At 36.0% G+C, this 15,598-nt stretch overlaps 2 protein-coding genes and 1 long non-coding RNA gene across 10 annotated transcripts; 1 reads left to right on the forward strand and 2 right to left on the reverse strand.

Moving 5' to 3' along the window:
• Window positions 1-86: 86 nt before the first annotated feature.
• On the reverse strand, window positions 87-3,519 carry LOC126929030 (major facilitator superfamily domain-containing protein 6). Of its 2 annotated transcripts, none has more exons than XM_050745040.1 (10): window positions 3,326-3,519; window positions 2,695-2,806; window positions 2,264-2,619; window positions 2,039-2,188; window positions 1,701-1,977; window positions 1,448-1,641; window positions 995-1,317; window positions 752-927; window positions 507-674; window positions 87-394 (listed from the first exon to the last, which is right to left on the reverse strand). In XM_050745040.1, exons 2-10 carry the CDS (start codon window positions 2,756-2,758, stop codon window positions 324-326), a joined length of 1,779 nt encoding a protein of 592 aa, XP_050600997.1. In that variant the 5' UTR covers window positions 2,759-2,806; window positions 3,326-3,519; the 3' UTR covers window positions 87-323. The 2 variants fall into 2 exon arrangements, with proteins under 2 accessions (XP_050600997.1, XP_050600988.1); XM_050745031.1 differs by lacking the exon at window positions 3,326-3,519 and adding an exon at window positions 3,021-3,291.
• A 159-nt stretch (window positions 3,520-3,678) lies between these two features.
• LOC126913983 (uncharacterized) lies at window positions 3,679-10,456 on the forward strand. Of its 2 annotated transcripts, none has more exons than XR_007709530.1 (2): window positions 3,679-4,146; window positions 10,140-10,456. It is a non-coding gene; the product is annotated as an uncharacterized LOC126913983 (long non-coding RNA). The 2 variants fall into 2 exon arrangements; XR_007709531.1 differs by lacking the exon at window positions 3,679-4,146 and adding an exon at window positions 6,055-6,168.
• LOC126928884 (serine/arginine repetitive matrix protein 2) lies at window positions 4,251-15,584 on the reverse strand. 6 transcript variants are annotated; one of them, XM_050744769.1, is made up of 11 exons: window positions 14,816-15,584; window positions 13,722-13,810; window positions 13,359-13,523; window positions 13,159-13,275; window positions 12,747-13,079; window positions 12,109-12,674; window positions 11,869-12,014; window positions 10,447-11,807; window positions 8,565-10,350; window positions 8,466-8,498; window positions 4,251-8,432 (listed from the first exon to the last, which is right to left on the reverse strand). In XM_050744769.1, exons 1-11 carry the CDS (start codon window positions 14,841-14,843, stop codon window positions 5,998-6,000), a joined length of 7,059 nt encoding a protein of 2,352 aa, XP_050600726.1. In that variant the 5' UTR covers window positions 14,844-15,584; the 3' UTR covers window positions 4,251-5,997. The 6 variants fall into 6 exon arrangements, with proteins under 6 accessions (XP_050600726.1, XP_050600716.1, XP_050600712.1 ...); XM_050744759.1 differs by having other exon boundaries at window positions 4,251-8,498; XM_050744755.1 differs by having other exon boundaries at window positions 4,251-8,531.
• Between the last annotated feature and the right edge of the window lie 14 nt (window positions 15,585-15,598).

Raw genomic sequence — 15,598 nt, forward strand, 5'->3', positions numbered from 1 at the left:
TATCTGTTTGTTATATATGATGATACATGTTCTATTTATCATTTTTATTTATAAATTTTATCGGTGGATTTAAAAAAAAATGTTACTTCAGTCTAAGAAAAATGAATATATTACAGAACATGATACGATTTACAACTACAGTATAATACTGAATAATCAATATTTGTCTAAAAAGATGAGTCACGAATGTGTTAAGAATTAAACTGTCTGATAATTGTAAGAAAAGTATATTTTTTACTACGTTCAATCGAAATCATCATATCTAAATAAACAAACAATGAATATACCGAATTTCTAAAAAGAACACTGTCGTTTGCCTTTCATTAATAAGTTTCTAATTCGCGACTCATGGACATAAAAATAGCATCATCTGGATTAGCGTAATTTACCAAATCTGGAAAAGATCAACAAAGAAAAGATATTTTTCTCTAGTTGAAACAAATTTCTTAAGTATTTAAAATTATTTTTATCAGTGTTATTTATGTATCCACATAATCGTTACTCACGATTATGACCCAAATGTACCGCCGATGTTTTAAATTTTCGTAAAAACAATTGAATCAACCAGAAGCAAGATAGCCACAATAACGCTCCTACTGAAAATACTCTTAACGCTATAACACCACCATATGTGTTTATTAACCATCCACATATTAAACTGCCACTTGATACTCCTGAAAAATAATCATGACCATACAAAAACTAATTATTTAAAGTCATTAGTTTTTATAATTAATTTCCTACTACTAACCAATTCCTTCGAATATAGCACCAATAAATCCTTGTATAGTAGCTTTAGTACCAGGTGGTGTTACTTTATCACCATATGATACCATTGTTGGCCAACAAAGACCTAAGGTAGGTCCATGAAGTATTTCAATAACTAAAAACCACCATGGGTTTGATATAGTACTGTATGCCATAAACCTGAAAAAATAGTACAATTAGTAATATGAAACTACACTATATATTTACAAGAAATTTCATTATTTACCTAATTGCATATATCAATAATACTAAACTCATAACATTCATGTGACCTAATCTTCGTAAAATATTTCCTGAGATAAAATTAAATGGTAGTTCTCCTAGAAAACACTGTACACCGGTCAAAAGCCCTTGTAAAGTTTTCAGCCGTGTTATTTGTGAACTACTTGCTAGGTCTTCAATATACCAAAATAGAAAATTCCACACTACGCTAGTACACATTCCAGCACCTATGCACCACCATCCAAATGACAACACATTACCCTCCCTAAGGATAGTGAATAGTTCCCATAATATTGAAGGTTCATCCTCAGAGTGTTCTGGATTTTTCTGTAATGATACTGCTTTCTCCCATTACCTGGCAATTTTTTTATTCTTTTGATAAGTAAGAAGCATCAAACTTCTGTACTATCTACATTTTTCTTTACTCATAATATTATATATGATAAAAAAATTTTACCTTCCTTAAAGTTGCAGACACAATAATATCAAAAATCATAATGACCAACATGATATAAAATATACAAGTATAATCTTTCTGAATCTTTCCTTCACTAAATAAGTCTACCAAATATCCTGCACTTATTCCAAATATGCCAAAACCAATGCTGCCCCACATCTTTTGTTTTCCATATTCCTTTCTTCCCTCATTTCCTGTAACATATCAGTATGAAAAGCATACTAGATATTTAATTAACATATATAGTACTAACCAAGGAGATTAAAGCATATAGCATCAGCTATGCTAACTACAACTGCCATTCCAATCCAACTTATTATAGTTGCCCACAGAAATGAATGAAACTGGTATGTTGAATTTTCTGTGGAATTCTGAGGCACATCAACTTCATGCAACAATTGATTAAAGATTGGATTATCATGACATGTAGCTAGACACGATGTTTTTACATAATTGTCACAAAATGGTGTATATGGTATATTATCTGAGAATTTGGCAGTAAAAATACGCATATACATGCATCTTTTTAGCTGTAAAATAAAGAGTTTAGATGTTTATCTTTAAATATAGGAAATATGCAAAATATCTTACATAAAAGTCATGAAATACGTCAAATGTTATGGTAGAATTAAAGGTATCATTATTTAAAATAGAGCTTGAATTTGTTAAGTCACAGAATTGAGGTACTTTCCAATTTGAGCACATTTCATGATAAAGTTCTTTCGAGGCTTTGCACGATATCTAAAAACAAAACACATAAAATATAAATTAAACACATCTAATATAGTAGAAAAATAAGATAAAGGGACATCACACCTGACATGATACATTTAAGTGAATGATCTCCGTTATAGCATCATCTTTAATTTTATCAGGAAATCCATTTTTTGAACACATCTCTATAGTTGCTATTTTATTACAAGTAAGTTCAACATTTGCACTATTGTCTATTTCAGGTATAAAATATATCGAAAATAAGGCTATCGCAACTACAACTTGAAATATTAAAAACACTATCTTATGAATTTTGAATTTGTCAGCTAATGCTCCAAATAAAGGTTTTGCTACTAAACCAGAAATTGGTAATATCGTGTATATTGTGCCAGTTAAGAAAGGAGAGAAGCCTAACTGTTTTGCTATTGTTGGTAAGAACGGTACTATTGGTCCAGTAGCTGAAAAATAAAAAATGCAATTATACATAATATTCTATAAGATGTGATATTTAATCTGTAATATAATCTATTTACCTGCATTGAATAGAAAATAATGTGTCTTTATTGGTAACAATTCTTTATTTATGCTTTCCATCATTTTGGAAGTACTTATGCCATGCAATAAATTAAAAATAGAAATTACAATCTGCAAACAATTTAAAAAAATTATTTTAATTCATTAACATTATAACACATGTATTGATATTAATTAATGCCAACTTCATCAGGTTTTATCAGTTTTGTTTTAATTCAAATGTTTAATTTAGAATTTTCATTACAAGAATCATTACAAGAATGTTTTTAAAGTTTAGATATTAGCATAACTATTGAAAAATATGTCTGTTAATAATGAAACATACACTGATACTAAATTTTAACTTCACGTAATGGTTTACTATAAATTTCTTGAATGATTTTTCATATTATTTTAGAATCAGTCTAGATTCTTCTACAAGTGCACTTTGCCCTGTAACATATCGCCATTTTATGAGAACGTAAATCTCATTTGCTGCATGTGCAATTTTTGTTATCAAAATCATGAAATGTAGATATCAGGAGGTGGAACTCGTGGATATCATATTTGCATTCCTCGAGCGCTATTATGTTTCATTATCTGTATGTTTTTGGAGGATTTTTCTATAATTACAATCTTATTGTTACCAACTTGGTACGTTATGGTTGTAAAAAATGTCCTCTCTGGTCGCAATTAACTTTTCCTTAACATCTTCTGTTGTATATTTTCTATAATTGTGTGTTTAAATATTTGTATAAATGTTTCTATAATTTATCGTAGATTTCGATGTGTTATAGCATGAATTAATCACATGAGACTATTATTGCGTCGAGCTTATTTCAAAATGAAGACTAGTTATCTCCAAAACTTGTTAACTTGGTAATGAGAACGACTACCACTTCAACAATTTCAAATCAATTGTTATTACTACACTATATATAATCGATTGAAAGATATGACACAATATATAGTTACAATTATGTAACTAAATATTTTTATTTGATAAAAAATATTGCATGTCGTAGTCCATAATTTAAAAAATTATAAGTTTCAATAATAATGTAATACGTATCCGATATAGAATATTATCGAATTGTACAATGCTACTAGAATATACATTATAGTATTTTATTTTTTGCCTAAGTATGTCATTCGAATAAATTTTGTAAAGACTGTAATAAATAATTATGAGACTATATTTGGTGAATAAGATAAAGATGAACATACATATACAATTCAAAATTTCTTGGATATTGCCTCAAAATGAAAAAAAGAAACTTATTTTGTTAACGAATTTTGAATCAGCAATTTGTCCTTAATTCGTTTTAGTATCTAACAGTATCTAACTAAGATTATCTAATAGAAATGTATGAAAAGATACGTTATGAACTTTTCGAACAACTCAATATAGCATATTGGATAATATTGATGATATAATGCATCTAGACATGTGGCAAATAATTCGAGTAAAAGTAAGTTTTATTTCGATTTCTAGAGGTTTTTGAATTATCATTTGCGCTATTATGTTTCATTATGCATAATATACAAACCTACATAAAAATATAATTAAGACAAATTTGTAACAAACTGTGCTTTAATCTGTCATCAGATACATTTACAATATACATTTACAATATATATATATATATATATATGTATATATTTATAAGTTTTTAATATTCCGCTTCCTTCTGTTTTTTAGCAATAAGGTGGGTTAATGTATGATTGCGGCGTATTACACTTTATTTCGTCCTCGACCATGAGATACGACGCACACTCATGTCCGCTCACACATACACACGATGTACATACATCTTTCATCCTTGTCTATGTCCCTACAATTTCCCATTGTGTTTTTGTTCATCTTTTTTTTAATCTATCGTAGACGATTCTACAAGGTCTTTGACTTTGTAAATCTTTCTTTACATCGAGCACATCGTCTATGAAGGAGATATGTATTTTATATACAAAGAAACAAATGTTCTAGCTTACACACTAACGAATCTATATACTCTACACAAGATACGCCAGCAACAGTGCGCTCGATATCATACAGAAATCTTTTGAAAATCAGACGTCACGTATACTCTCTCTATATGTTTCTTGCATGTCTAGTAAATTTTTTCTTATTTTTTATTTGTTTGAACACAAAAGAGAGGGAACAATGTATTTTCCACAGGCAAGACAATTACGAGCACAGTTATGAAATGGGCCATCATTTTTCTTTTCTTTTACGTTAAAAAAATCGAATATTGCATAATCCGTATCTCAATATAGATTAAGAAAGAAAAAGGGACGTCATCGAGAGCGCGATAGATGAGAGGAACTTTTGATAGAAGGTTACTTCCAGCTACTAGCGACTCAACTTACGTCTAAGCTGTCGACTAGTTATTAGAAAAAAAACTATCAAAAATTCCTACAATAAGTAGGCTTATTCTTTATGTACATATGACTACATAATAGAATACCCTTGAAAAGGTAAACTATTTTCGTTCTGGTATATCGTGTAAAAATTTCAAAGATTCGTATGGTTTTTAATAAAAAAGGAAACAAACGCGAATGGGAAAGACAAGCCGGTGGAAAGACCACACATCCTGATCTCGCAGAGAGCTTTTAAAAACCCGTTATTCGCTAGTCAATCAGTAAAATAATATTTATAAAAGAAAAAAAGGAGAAAGAAGAGAGAGATCAGAAAAAATAAATGATCGAAAATCTTGCACCGCATTCTTTTTTACTGTTTGACCTTTCACGAGTCTGTAGTGCATCGACAATCTCAAGGGATATAGTAATCAGTACAGTCTTCCACCCTTATCACAGTACCGAGATTTTTCTTTAAAAAAAATAAAAAAAAAAAATAAAAAAGTTGTTAATGAAAATAAAAGAAATTATTCTGAATTATACGTGCATAAACGAAAAATAAATAAATTGCTTCATTAAAAAAGAAAAAGAAAAAAATTAGGAAGGTCATTATCATTCTATAATACACAAGGACTTCATGCCTAGTCACATGGATTAAAGGGGAAAAACATCGATACCGTTTCCTTTTCCCTAGAAAGAAGAAAGTCTTGATTACGGTTGAAGAGCGAGATAAAGTTAGACGAAACAATATTTACAGTCGCGATAAAATTTTTTATCGCATTTCACCCGAATCGTGAATAAAACACTAACGCAACTTGTTCGGTAAAACAGAAATCTACTGCCACTGATATCAACAGATAACATATTCGAAATATCATTTCCTCCAGCTTCTCTATGGGGACGGTATATCCACCGAAATGTCGCATAAAATCATTCCAAAACGCCCATTACAAAGATTTTAACGGCTAAAGCCAGGACGGTCGATGATGATGGGGCGGCGGTTGAAGCGCGTACAGGGAATGAATGTACTGTTGATAAGCGGTCGGATCCATCGTTAAGTTTGGCCCATGAGGCGTTACATAAGCAGACACAGGAGGCCCGTAAGCTGCTGATCTCTGAGCGGAATGAAGGAAAGGGTGAGGCGGATAATTTCTTGGCGGTTGATTGCTAAGCTTGTTACAGGCTTGTTGCGTGGCGTCCGTAACTGGCGGAACTTGCTGTTGTTGTTGTTGCTGCTGTTGCCTGAGCGCCATGCTATAGTAACTATTTGGATTTCGAAACTCATCCAAAAATGCGAACGCAGCCGCTGCAGCTGATGCGTCTTTATCGTAGAAAGGTGAACTGGTCGTGGTACTGGTTGACGCAGCGAAATTAAAGGCACTCCCAGCTGGTGGAACCATGGTAGTATTCTTTAAACCAATCGAGTCAGCTGATGTTCCCGTGTATTGTGGAAAACCAGGTATACCTGTACCAGATTGTGGTTCCGTGCTAACCACCGACGAGACGCTTGTTACGTTTTGTTGCTCTTGCTGTTGCTGTTTGCTCTTTCTGCTCTTTTTCGTTTTCACAGATGTCGACGTAGAACTACTAGACGCTTCTCCACCTCTGCGAGACGACGGCATTGACAGAATACCCTGTGTATTCTTCGCTGCTGCCGTCTGTAAACTTTGAAGTAAGTTCAGATCTATTTCCGCTGCGCCGGATGCTGGACTACGGGCGTACGCCAGGTGTTCTGGCTTCGTCTGTGGTGGTCGAGGAATGGTTAACAATTGTTGTTGTTCTTTACCAGTACGGCTGACCAAACCTAGGCCTAGACGCGCATACGCTGGATTCGTCGCTACGGAGTCGGCTAGGTTGCCGACAAACGCAGTGTCGAATTGACTAGCTGAAACTGCTTCAGGTTGCGGCAATGCCATTATGGGGTCGAAGCTAAATTGTTCCTGGCCTGTTCTCGCTGTCGTTTCCTGCGTCAAACCGCGAGACGCCTCTGTAGATGATTCATTGTAAATTCGTTTCTTCACTGGAGGCAAATTACTGGTCGAGCTGTTCACCGGTCCGCTGTTAGTCGCAGCCTTTGAACTGGCATCGAAGTAATGTGGACTTGGATACACGGGTCTAGAATTTGGCATCGGATAACCAGACGATTGGAAACCACTAGGATAAAGAGATTCATGAGCTGTCAGATTTTGTTGGAATGCTAGGATTTGCGACTGATCTTGCGTTGAGAGTTGTTCGCTGGTACTTGACGTCTTACCAAGGAACGACCGCTGTTGAGCGTACTTTTGAGCGTTCAGAGAATTGCTAAGGTCGGTAAAACTAGGCCGCTCCTGGGACGATTGTTGCTGTTGTTGTGACTGTTCCTGACCACCGTGCCTTGAAACAGACCTCTGGAGGTCGATATTAGGATAATTATTGCCGAACGTTGGTGGATATTGGTTTGGTGACTGATAAATCTGATGATTCGCATTTAGGTTTAACGACGCAGTCTCCGGTGGTACAGCAAAATTCCTCTGCTGCTCCGTGCTCGAAGACTTCTCCGTAGTATTAGATTTCAAGTAATCAGTCCGGTGTTCTGTTTCGTTTAAAGTTGACGACACTGAAGACTGAATATACGAATGGTTCTGTTTATATCCGTGAGAATAATTTGAAGGCGTCGATGCAGCTTGTGGATATTCTTCTGCGCTCTTTTGTGATTGTGGTTGCGGTTGCTGTAGACTGTAGTTTGTACTTTGTTGTGGAGACGGTTGCGAGTAATTCGAAGGTTGTTGCGAAGATTGCGACGCCTGTGATGTGCATGCGGACTTTTGCTGAGGTGACGGTTGAGAGTAGGTGCGGGTTTGCTGAGGTGATGGCGCTGGTTGAGTGTAATTATGTGATTGTTGAGGAGATGGCGATGGTTGGGAATAGTTACGAGACTGCTGAGGCGATGGAGACGTTTGAGAGTAGTTCCGGGATTGCTGAGGCGATGGTGAAGGCTGAGAGTAGTTGCTTGGCGGTGGTTGCTGAGGAGACAACTGCGAATAATTTTGTGGCGTTTGAGGCGAGTGTATCGAGTGTGAGTAATTGGCAGGTTGTTGAGGAGAAGGCTGAGAATATTTAACTGGTTGCTGAGGCGATTGTTGAGGCTGTGAATATGCTGCATTCTGAGGAGAAGGTTGAGAGTATGAAGGCGGTGCTTGTGGGGAATGTTGAGGAAAGGTTTGGATTTGTTGAGGCGAAGGTTGAGAATAGTTTCGAGGTTGAGGCGATGGTTGGGAGTAGCCTGTTGTGAGAGGTTGAGGTGAGGATTGCGTGTAGCTGGCAGAATGTGTCTGAGGTGATGGATGTGAGAAGTTTGAAGATTGAGATTGTTGAGAATACACTGGAGGAGGTTGAGGCGATGGCTGGGAATAATTGGAAGGTGGTTGTGGCGATGGTTGAGAATAATTGGAAGGTGGCTGTGGCGATGGTTGAGAATAATTGGAAGGTGGCTGTGGCGATGGCTGAGAATAATTGGAAGGTGGCTGTGGTGATGGTTGAGAATAATTGGAAGGTGGCTGTGGCGATGGTTGAGAATAATTGGAAGGTGGCTGTGGCGATGGCTGAGAATAATTGGAAGGTGGCTGTGGTGATGGTTGAGAATAATTGGAAGGTGGTTGAGGTGATGCTTGAGAATAATTGGAAGGTGTTTGTGGTGATGGCTGAGAATAATTGGAAGGTGGTTGTGGCGATTGTTGAGAGTAATTGGAAGGTGGTTGTGGCGATTGTTGAGAATAATTTGATGATGGTGGTTGAGGAGACATCTGAGAGTATCCAGACGACTGCTGTGGAGATTGTGCAAATGGAGAAGGTTGTTGTTGTGGAGATGGTTGAGAATAATTTGGCGGTGCTTGGGGAGAGGCCTGAGAGTAAGGTGAATGCGGTTGCTGAGGCGAAGGTTGAGAATAATTAGCAGCTTGTGGAGATGGTTGAGAATAATTGGCAGCATTTTGTTGTGGAGACAGTTGTGAATATTTAGGAGCAGATGGTTGCTGAGGAGATGGTTGAGAATAATTCGATGGTGGTGGCTGTGGAGAAGGTTGAGGATATATCTGCTGTATGGGTTGTGGTGAATGCTGCGAATAAACAGGAGATTGACTCTGATTAGAAGATTGCAATGGTTGATTATATGACTCGTTTTGTGTCGAATTCTGAGGGAAATTAGTTTGAGGAGATCGCTGAGGAAAAGTGGGTGATAATTGATGATACATCTCCCCAGAATTTTCTTGAGGTGATTTCTGAAACGTTTGATGCGACTGTTGGGTCGGTATCTGGGAATAAAGAGGTGCCTGTTCGTACGATGATGATGGATAGGCTGGAGATAATGGATGATTTTGTGGGGATGGAGTGGGGGGTAATTGAGCACTGTATCTTGGAGGTGTAGCATAATAGGGACTATTGTAAGGGCTACTTCCCGTTGATAAAGCGTCCTGATAGAATCCGGCTCCTCTAATCTGTGGCTCGACCGAAGCCATTATCGGTTGACCTTGCGGAGATCGACCTGAACGTCCAGGTGGTGACTCCTGGGAGAAACTCGAAACGGATTCACTTACACTACTACCACCGGTACTCATTCTTCTTTGTCTACCACAAAACACTTCCTGCAATTCACCATCCTTCTTCGTTATACCGTCCTCCGACTCTTCGTCTTTCTTCTTCGACTTTGGTGCTCCGAACGCTTTAAACCAAGCACTCAAATTTGGTGTCGCTGTTTTGGGCTTCTGCGTGTCCTTCGCGTTAGATTGATTATCTTTAGACTCTTCTACAATGGCAGGTGTTTGCGTTGTCGTTATTCCGGATATTTTCTCTTCTCTAAGACTAGATACCGGAACTGCAGGAAGAGTATTGTGGTCTTCTTCTTCATCGTCGTTAGAAAAATTGGGATTGGGCGAGGAAACTAAACTTTTACAAATTAACTGTATGGAATCCACATTTTTCAAAACAGTTCCTAAACTAAGTTTTGGTTCTTCGTCCGTGTTCTTGTTCGTTTGATCGTTGTCGCTGGTCAATTGCACGGTCATTTCAGCAGCATTAACGTTAGGTAAGTTCAATGGTTTTTTTAGAAGCAAATTTCCCTTACTTTTTCCAGGTTGTAAGCGATCTATCGTACGTTGGATCTTTTTGGGTCTACTAGGTCCGTGAGGACCGAAGATTTTGATGGAACTTGGTCGTTTCCTTGGTGCTTCTACTTTTGGGCCTGATCGGCCAGATTCGACGGACGAAGAATGAAATATTGGAGAATCACTTCCTGAAGAAAATTCAGAGAGTCTTGGTGCGTCATCTAACCATTTGTTGATATCCTATTCGGAGATAAAAAAATAAAGTGCAGTTATATACAAAAATATTAAGTTACGTCTATCTATATTATGTAAACGTGAAACATAAACTATTCTTACATGAAGCGTCTGTTCTGTTGCCTGATTCAATGCTTGCATGGAGCTTTCTTCTTTTCCAAATCCTTTGGTATGCTTCGACTGAGCTACTTTTACTTTCTTAGTCTCAGCGACTTCTTGGTCTTGAGTCTTGACAGGATCTTCCATGATAGGAACTTTTTCTTCTTTTATTCCCTTTTTTAACTTTGGTCGTTTTACACTGGATTTATCGCTGTCATGAAAGGTACTACCATTTGAAGGCACTTTTTTTGAATACATATTGTGAAGGTCGTTTTTTCCAGTTTTCTTCTGTTTTTCCTTCTCATTTTTCAATTTCTCCTCCCGCCTCCTCTCGCTTATTTTATCTTTTAAACCATCCAACGATTCTATATCTTTATCACCTATAAATGCAGGAATTTTCTTAGACGTATGTGTTTCTTTTGAATCTACATCGCTTTCTAAATCTAAATCTTTGGAATCTATTTCACTTGATATCTCTCCGTTTTTAAGTTCATCGTTTTTTTGTTTTGATTTTTTCTCTTTGTCCTTAGTACGGCTTTTTTCAGACTTCTCGTCAGATTTAAAAGCCTTTAACCCCGTCTTTTCCTTCTTTCGATTCTTCTTAACTTTGATATGCTGCGTTTTCTCTTTATTCTCCGGTAATGGTTCATTTTCGTGAGATTCGGTTTTCTTCAATTTGTTCTTCTTCGCGTTATCTGTAAATACTTCCGTCTCCTCGAGTTCCTTCTTCTCGATTTTCTTATTTTTACTTTTTACGACGACTAGGGGCTCATAATCTTCTTCGAAATCCTCTTTTCGCTTCTTATTCTCTTTCGATTCTTTCATCGGCCGCACATTTTCCGTTTCCTTCTTTTGTTGATGACGTTCTTTACTAACTTTTTTATCTATCTTCTTAAACTCCTCTGATTCTTTGGATGTTAGCTTTTTGGTTTTTAACAATAAATTATTTCTTTTTGCTGTTATGACACTCGATTCAGACATTGCATCCTCGCTTTCTTGCTCTTCTTGTTCTTCTTCATTTACCGATTCTTCGTCCTTTGCTCTTTTACTCTTTTTCTTACCTCTTTTTTTCTTCGGAAGTTTATAATTTTTGCCCCGTTTTTCTTCTTCGTCGTTCTTATCATTCGCTTTAGATTTTCCTTTGCTTTCAGATTTATATGATTTCGATTTTTTCGTAGATTTTTTCGAACGTTTTCTATTCTGATGAGGAGACGAAACGCGAGAAGGACACGACGGAGATGCGGGAGTAGCAAGAAATGACTTCGGTGACGAAGGATCCTCGTCGCTAGATGTTTCCGATTCCAAGTAACGTCCCACTGCTTTGTCAAATGCTTCCTTAAGGTTAAATGCCATTTCTGTGTACTCTGTAATAGAAAAAAATATTTAATCATAAAATATGTATATCTTAAAATAAAAAATACTAACCATTATCAGAGCCATTATATTGCCTACAATTATCTACTATAAGTCGAAAATCACGTTTGAATTCACTTAAACTTTTATATAAACCATTTTCAAGTTTCTCCTCCATTGTACTAAGGTCCATGGGTTTTCGCACCACGCTATAGTACCTAAAACAATATATATATATACATAAATAACAAGAATAATGACTTTTGTATTTTGAAAATACCTAAAATTATATATAGAACTTTAGTATTATACCTTGGGGCATATTCTTCATCCACAGGATCAATGAATGGCCAAGCATCCACATGATCTTTGAGACTTTCAAGAACTTTGTGCATTCCAACACGACGTTCTTCTTCTTCAATTCCAAACGAGTAACCGTATTTATATCCGTAATTGGAGGATACATAATTCCCATCGCTATTACTTCCAATGCCTTTCTTTTTTTCTAATCCCTCCACTTCGTCCCTAGTGTGAATCACAATTTGACCAACAGCTGAAGCCAATGAATTATTAGTTTGCCGTCCTTTTTTTTGAATCGGCGGTGAAGGTAAGGGTGGAGGTGTCTCCTCTTTAACATAAACATTCTTTGAATTCTGAGTCCCCTTTTTACTCCCTTTGTTTGTTTTAGTTTTGATCTTCGATCTAACCATGACTGTTTCCATCTGTGTCGTTGGTTCGTGACTTCGAAGTACACGCGAACTATTACGTTGTAACAATTTGCGCCTTTGCTGTTTTTCTTTTAAATCAAAAAGTTTCGGGATTTCAGGCATGAAATCCTCGGACAGAGTACGGTAAAGTTTACGTTCGGTATCGTACTCCTAAGTATTATAATAACATCGTTAGCAGAATCTAAGGAATAAAATAATTAACTCGTTTAATAGGACATTTACCGAATCACGAAATTTTTCAACTAGACGGCTCCAGTCCTGCTGAGTAAAGCAGACAACCTGCCAAACACTTTCTTTTGCTTTTCCGTGTATTAAACTGTCCTCCTTCTTCTCCTCCTCTTCCTCTTCCTCCTTCGCCACTCTGTTTCGTCGTCTTTTACGCTTTTTATCCCTAGGCTTACTTTTCTGTTTGTGCGAGATGCTGTTAGAAGTATCAATGTAGTCCTCCCTATATAATCGAGTGCCGTAAAAGTACCAATAGGCAGAATTCTTACGATCATGTCCTAAAGGTTCGACTCGCAGGCTATCCGAGTCCAAATTACCTAATGATTGCTCCTAAAAGTTACGAAGTATAAATACACTTGTGACAATTTTTTTTAAAAAATACTTTCCCAGGCATTTTTTATATACATACCACGTCTTCAGCGTCAAGCCGAAAGTCGCAGAGAGCACGTAAAATTTCTACTTTTTGACGGAGTGGTAGTAACTCAAAATCTACATCTGTATTAAAAGGATTTTCACATTTGTATTCCTGAGAGTAAAATGAATCATGTATTACTTTTAATTATATATATATATATATATTATATATATAAAAAAGAAGAACCAATTTACCTGACATTTCTTTCTAAAAAGTCTGCGAAGAAACATCTGATAGTTAAAGGTTGAGATGTCATTGCGCGTGTCATTTGGTAAACAACCTTCAAGTAACCTGACTATTAGCTCCTGTACTAAACGTCCCTCGGTTCCACCATCCGTTAACAAAGCTTCTTCTAAATCCTAAAATAATAAATGGTTAATATGTATATGTACACGACTGAAGAAACAAAAAATTGATGCAGCCATGACAAAAGAATGCATAAGCTTTTAAGAACATAAAGCTCAAACACGGTTTATTTAACTTCCTATAAGCTGAAGCATTACTAGCAACTCTCATGTACAATGCCTACTCGTACGAGTCAGCATATAGGTAGGTACCTCAATATCAAAGTCCAGGAGATTGAAGGCAGCCCTAAATAATGAGCAGAAGTGTGCTATACTTGGCACCTCCCACCACGATTGAATGTCTAAAAAAATAAAGGAACAATTGAGAGTTCCTTCATATTATATTTCTTTAATCTCTGGAATATCTTTTTTTGTATGTGCTTAGAATATTTCAGAAGTTATTGACTCAAAAACTTTATTGATGAAATTAAATATATATGATTGTGTAAATACAATCTATATAAAGAAACAACTTCTATTGTAATATCAAAATTAATATTTATTTGTATATGTATATATTGGTTGTAGAATTATACATGTACATATTTATTTTAAAATAAATATATATTTATATTTTTATCTCTGTATTTTGTTATAAATTATGCATTCTTGCAAAATATTAATTTTTATTTTATATCATTTATACTGTTGTTTTAAAATGATATAAATATCTTTTAAAAATTTATATTTGTGATCTTTTTAGTGATAATAAATTTATAAATAAAAAAGTAACATTGGACTCATTTCTTAAAGTGGTAAGAATATATTCTAAATAATTCTTAACAAATATATAAAAAAGATATATAATTTCAAATAACATTATTTTTCTCTTGTTAATAATAATTATTAATTTCTATGCCTCCTTTAACTTGAAAATACAATCTTTGATAATTCACTACATAACAAAACTACTATTAACTAACAAAACCAAATATTTATAATAAGAAAAACTACATTTCAAATGAGCACAAAAAATTCTCTAAAAAATCATATCCCAAAATATAAGATCAAAACCAATAACTTGACATAACAATACTAATGGACAAAAATATGAATATAAACGCCATGTACGAATACTCTGTATAGAACGTAATACAATAGGGAAAAATAGTAAAAAAAAAAAACAATGAAAATGATTCTCTGTTGCTAAACTTGAGGTCATTGACAAGGGCTCTCAATCGTAAGCATCGATCTTCCTAGTAGCACATAATAATTACTATATAATAATTAGAGAAACAAAAAAAATCCATAAGATATTTCATAATAATAGTTCCATCTTCATAACTAATAAACAACAAAAAGTTCACCTAGGATTCCGATGAAAGTGGGAAACATAACCCGTCCTGTGGCGGGCAAACCGGGCGAATCACGTCAGGGCGGATAAAGGTTGTTGAAAACAGCACGATGAATCGCGTGTTGCCTTGGCAATTTTTCTTAGACGAAACTTTATTTTTTTTTCTTAGAGCAGCGTGTGATCCAAACTGAATCAGTTATTACTGACGAAGAGAGAAGAAAAACGCAGAAGGTGGATGGTTAACGCGTGTAATAGCCAAGCAAAACACTTTTCAGCTCGGTGGAGCTGAATCGTTTTTAAAATACCGGGATGCACATCAGAGGGCTATGACACCCATAGTCTTCGTAGAGATAAAAGAGCGGGCAATTCCACATAGCTTGGTCCTGCCTGCGTTAAACGAATAGCGAAGTACATTCGTCCACTGGCAGTTCCCAAGGAACGGCTACCGCCGATTTTATTTTGGCTGCGCGACAACACTGCACGGGTTGCCAGCGATGCGCGCGACACTCGCAACCATTCTAATCGGGTAACACTCCAGCCTCAAAACAACCACCAGCTTCTTCCTCGACAATGAATTGTGCACTAGTTTCGATCTGTGACCACATTAACGCAAAATAAGAAATGTCTAACGTGTATATATGGTCTCACCACCGCGACAGTTTCAGTTTTCCCCTGGTTTTAAAATTCGATTTCATGTACGCGTCTGTGTGCGTACGTGTACATGTGTTATGTCGACAAGGATAGTTTTCTGAAACGCACTACGCGGACGCACGGGTGCGGACTGTGCACTGGTAAC

Source organism: Bombus affinis, chromosome 1 (genome assembly GCF_024516045.1).
Source record: "Bombus affinis isolate iyBomAffi1 chromosome 1, iyBomAffi1.2, whole genome shotgun sequence".
Lineage (NCBI taxonomy): Eukaryota > Metazoa > Arthropoda > Insecta > Hymenoptera > Apidae > Bombus > Bombus affinis.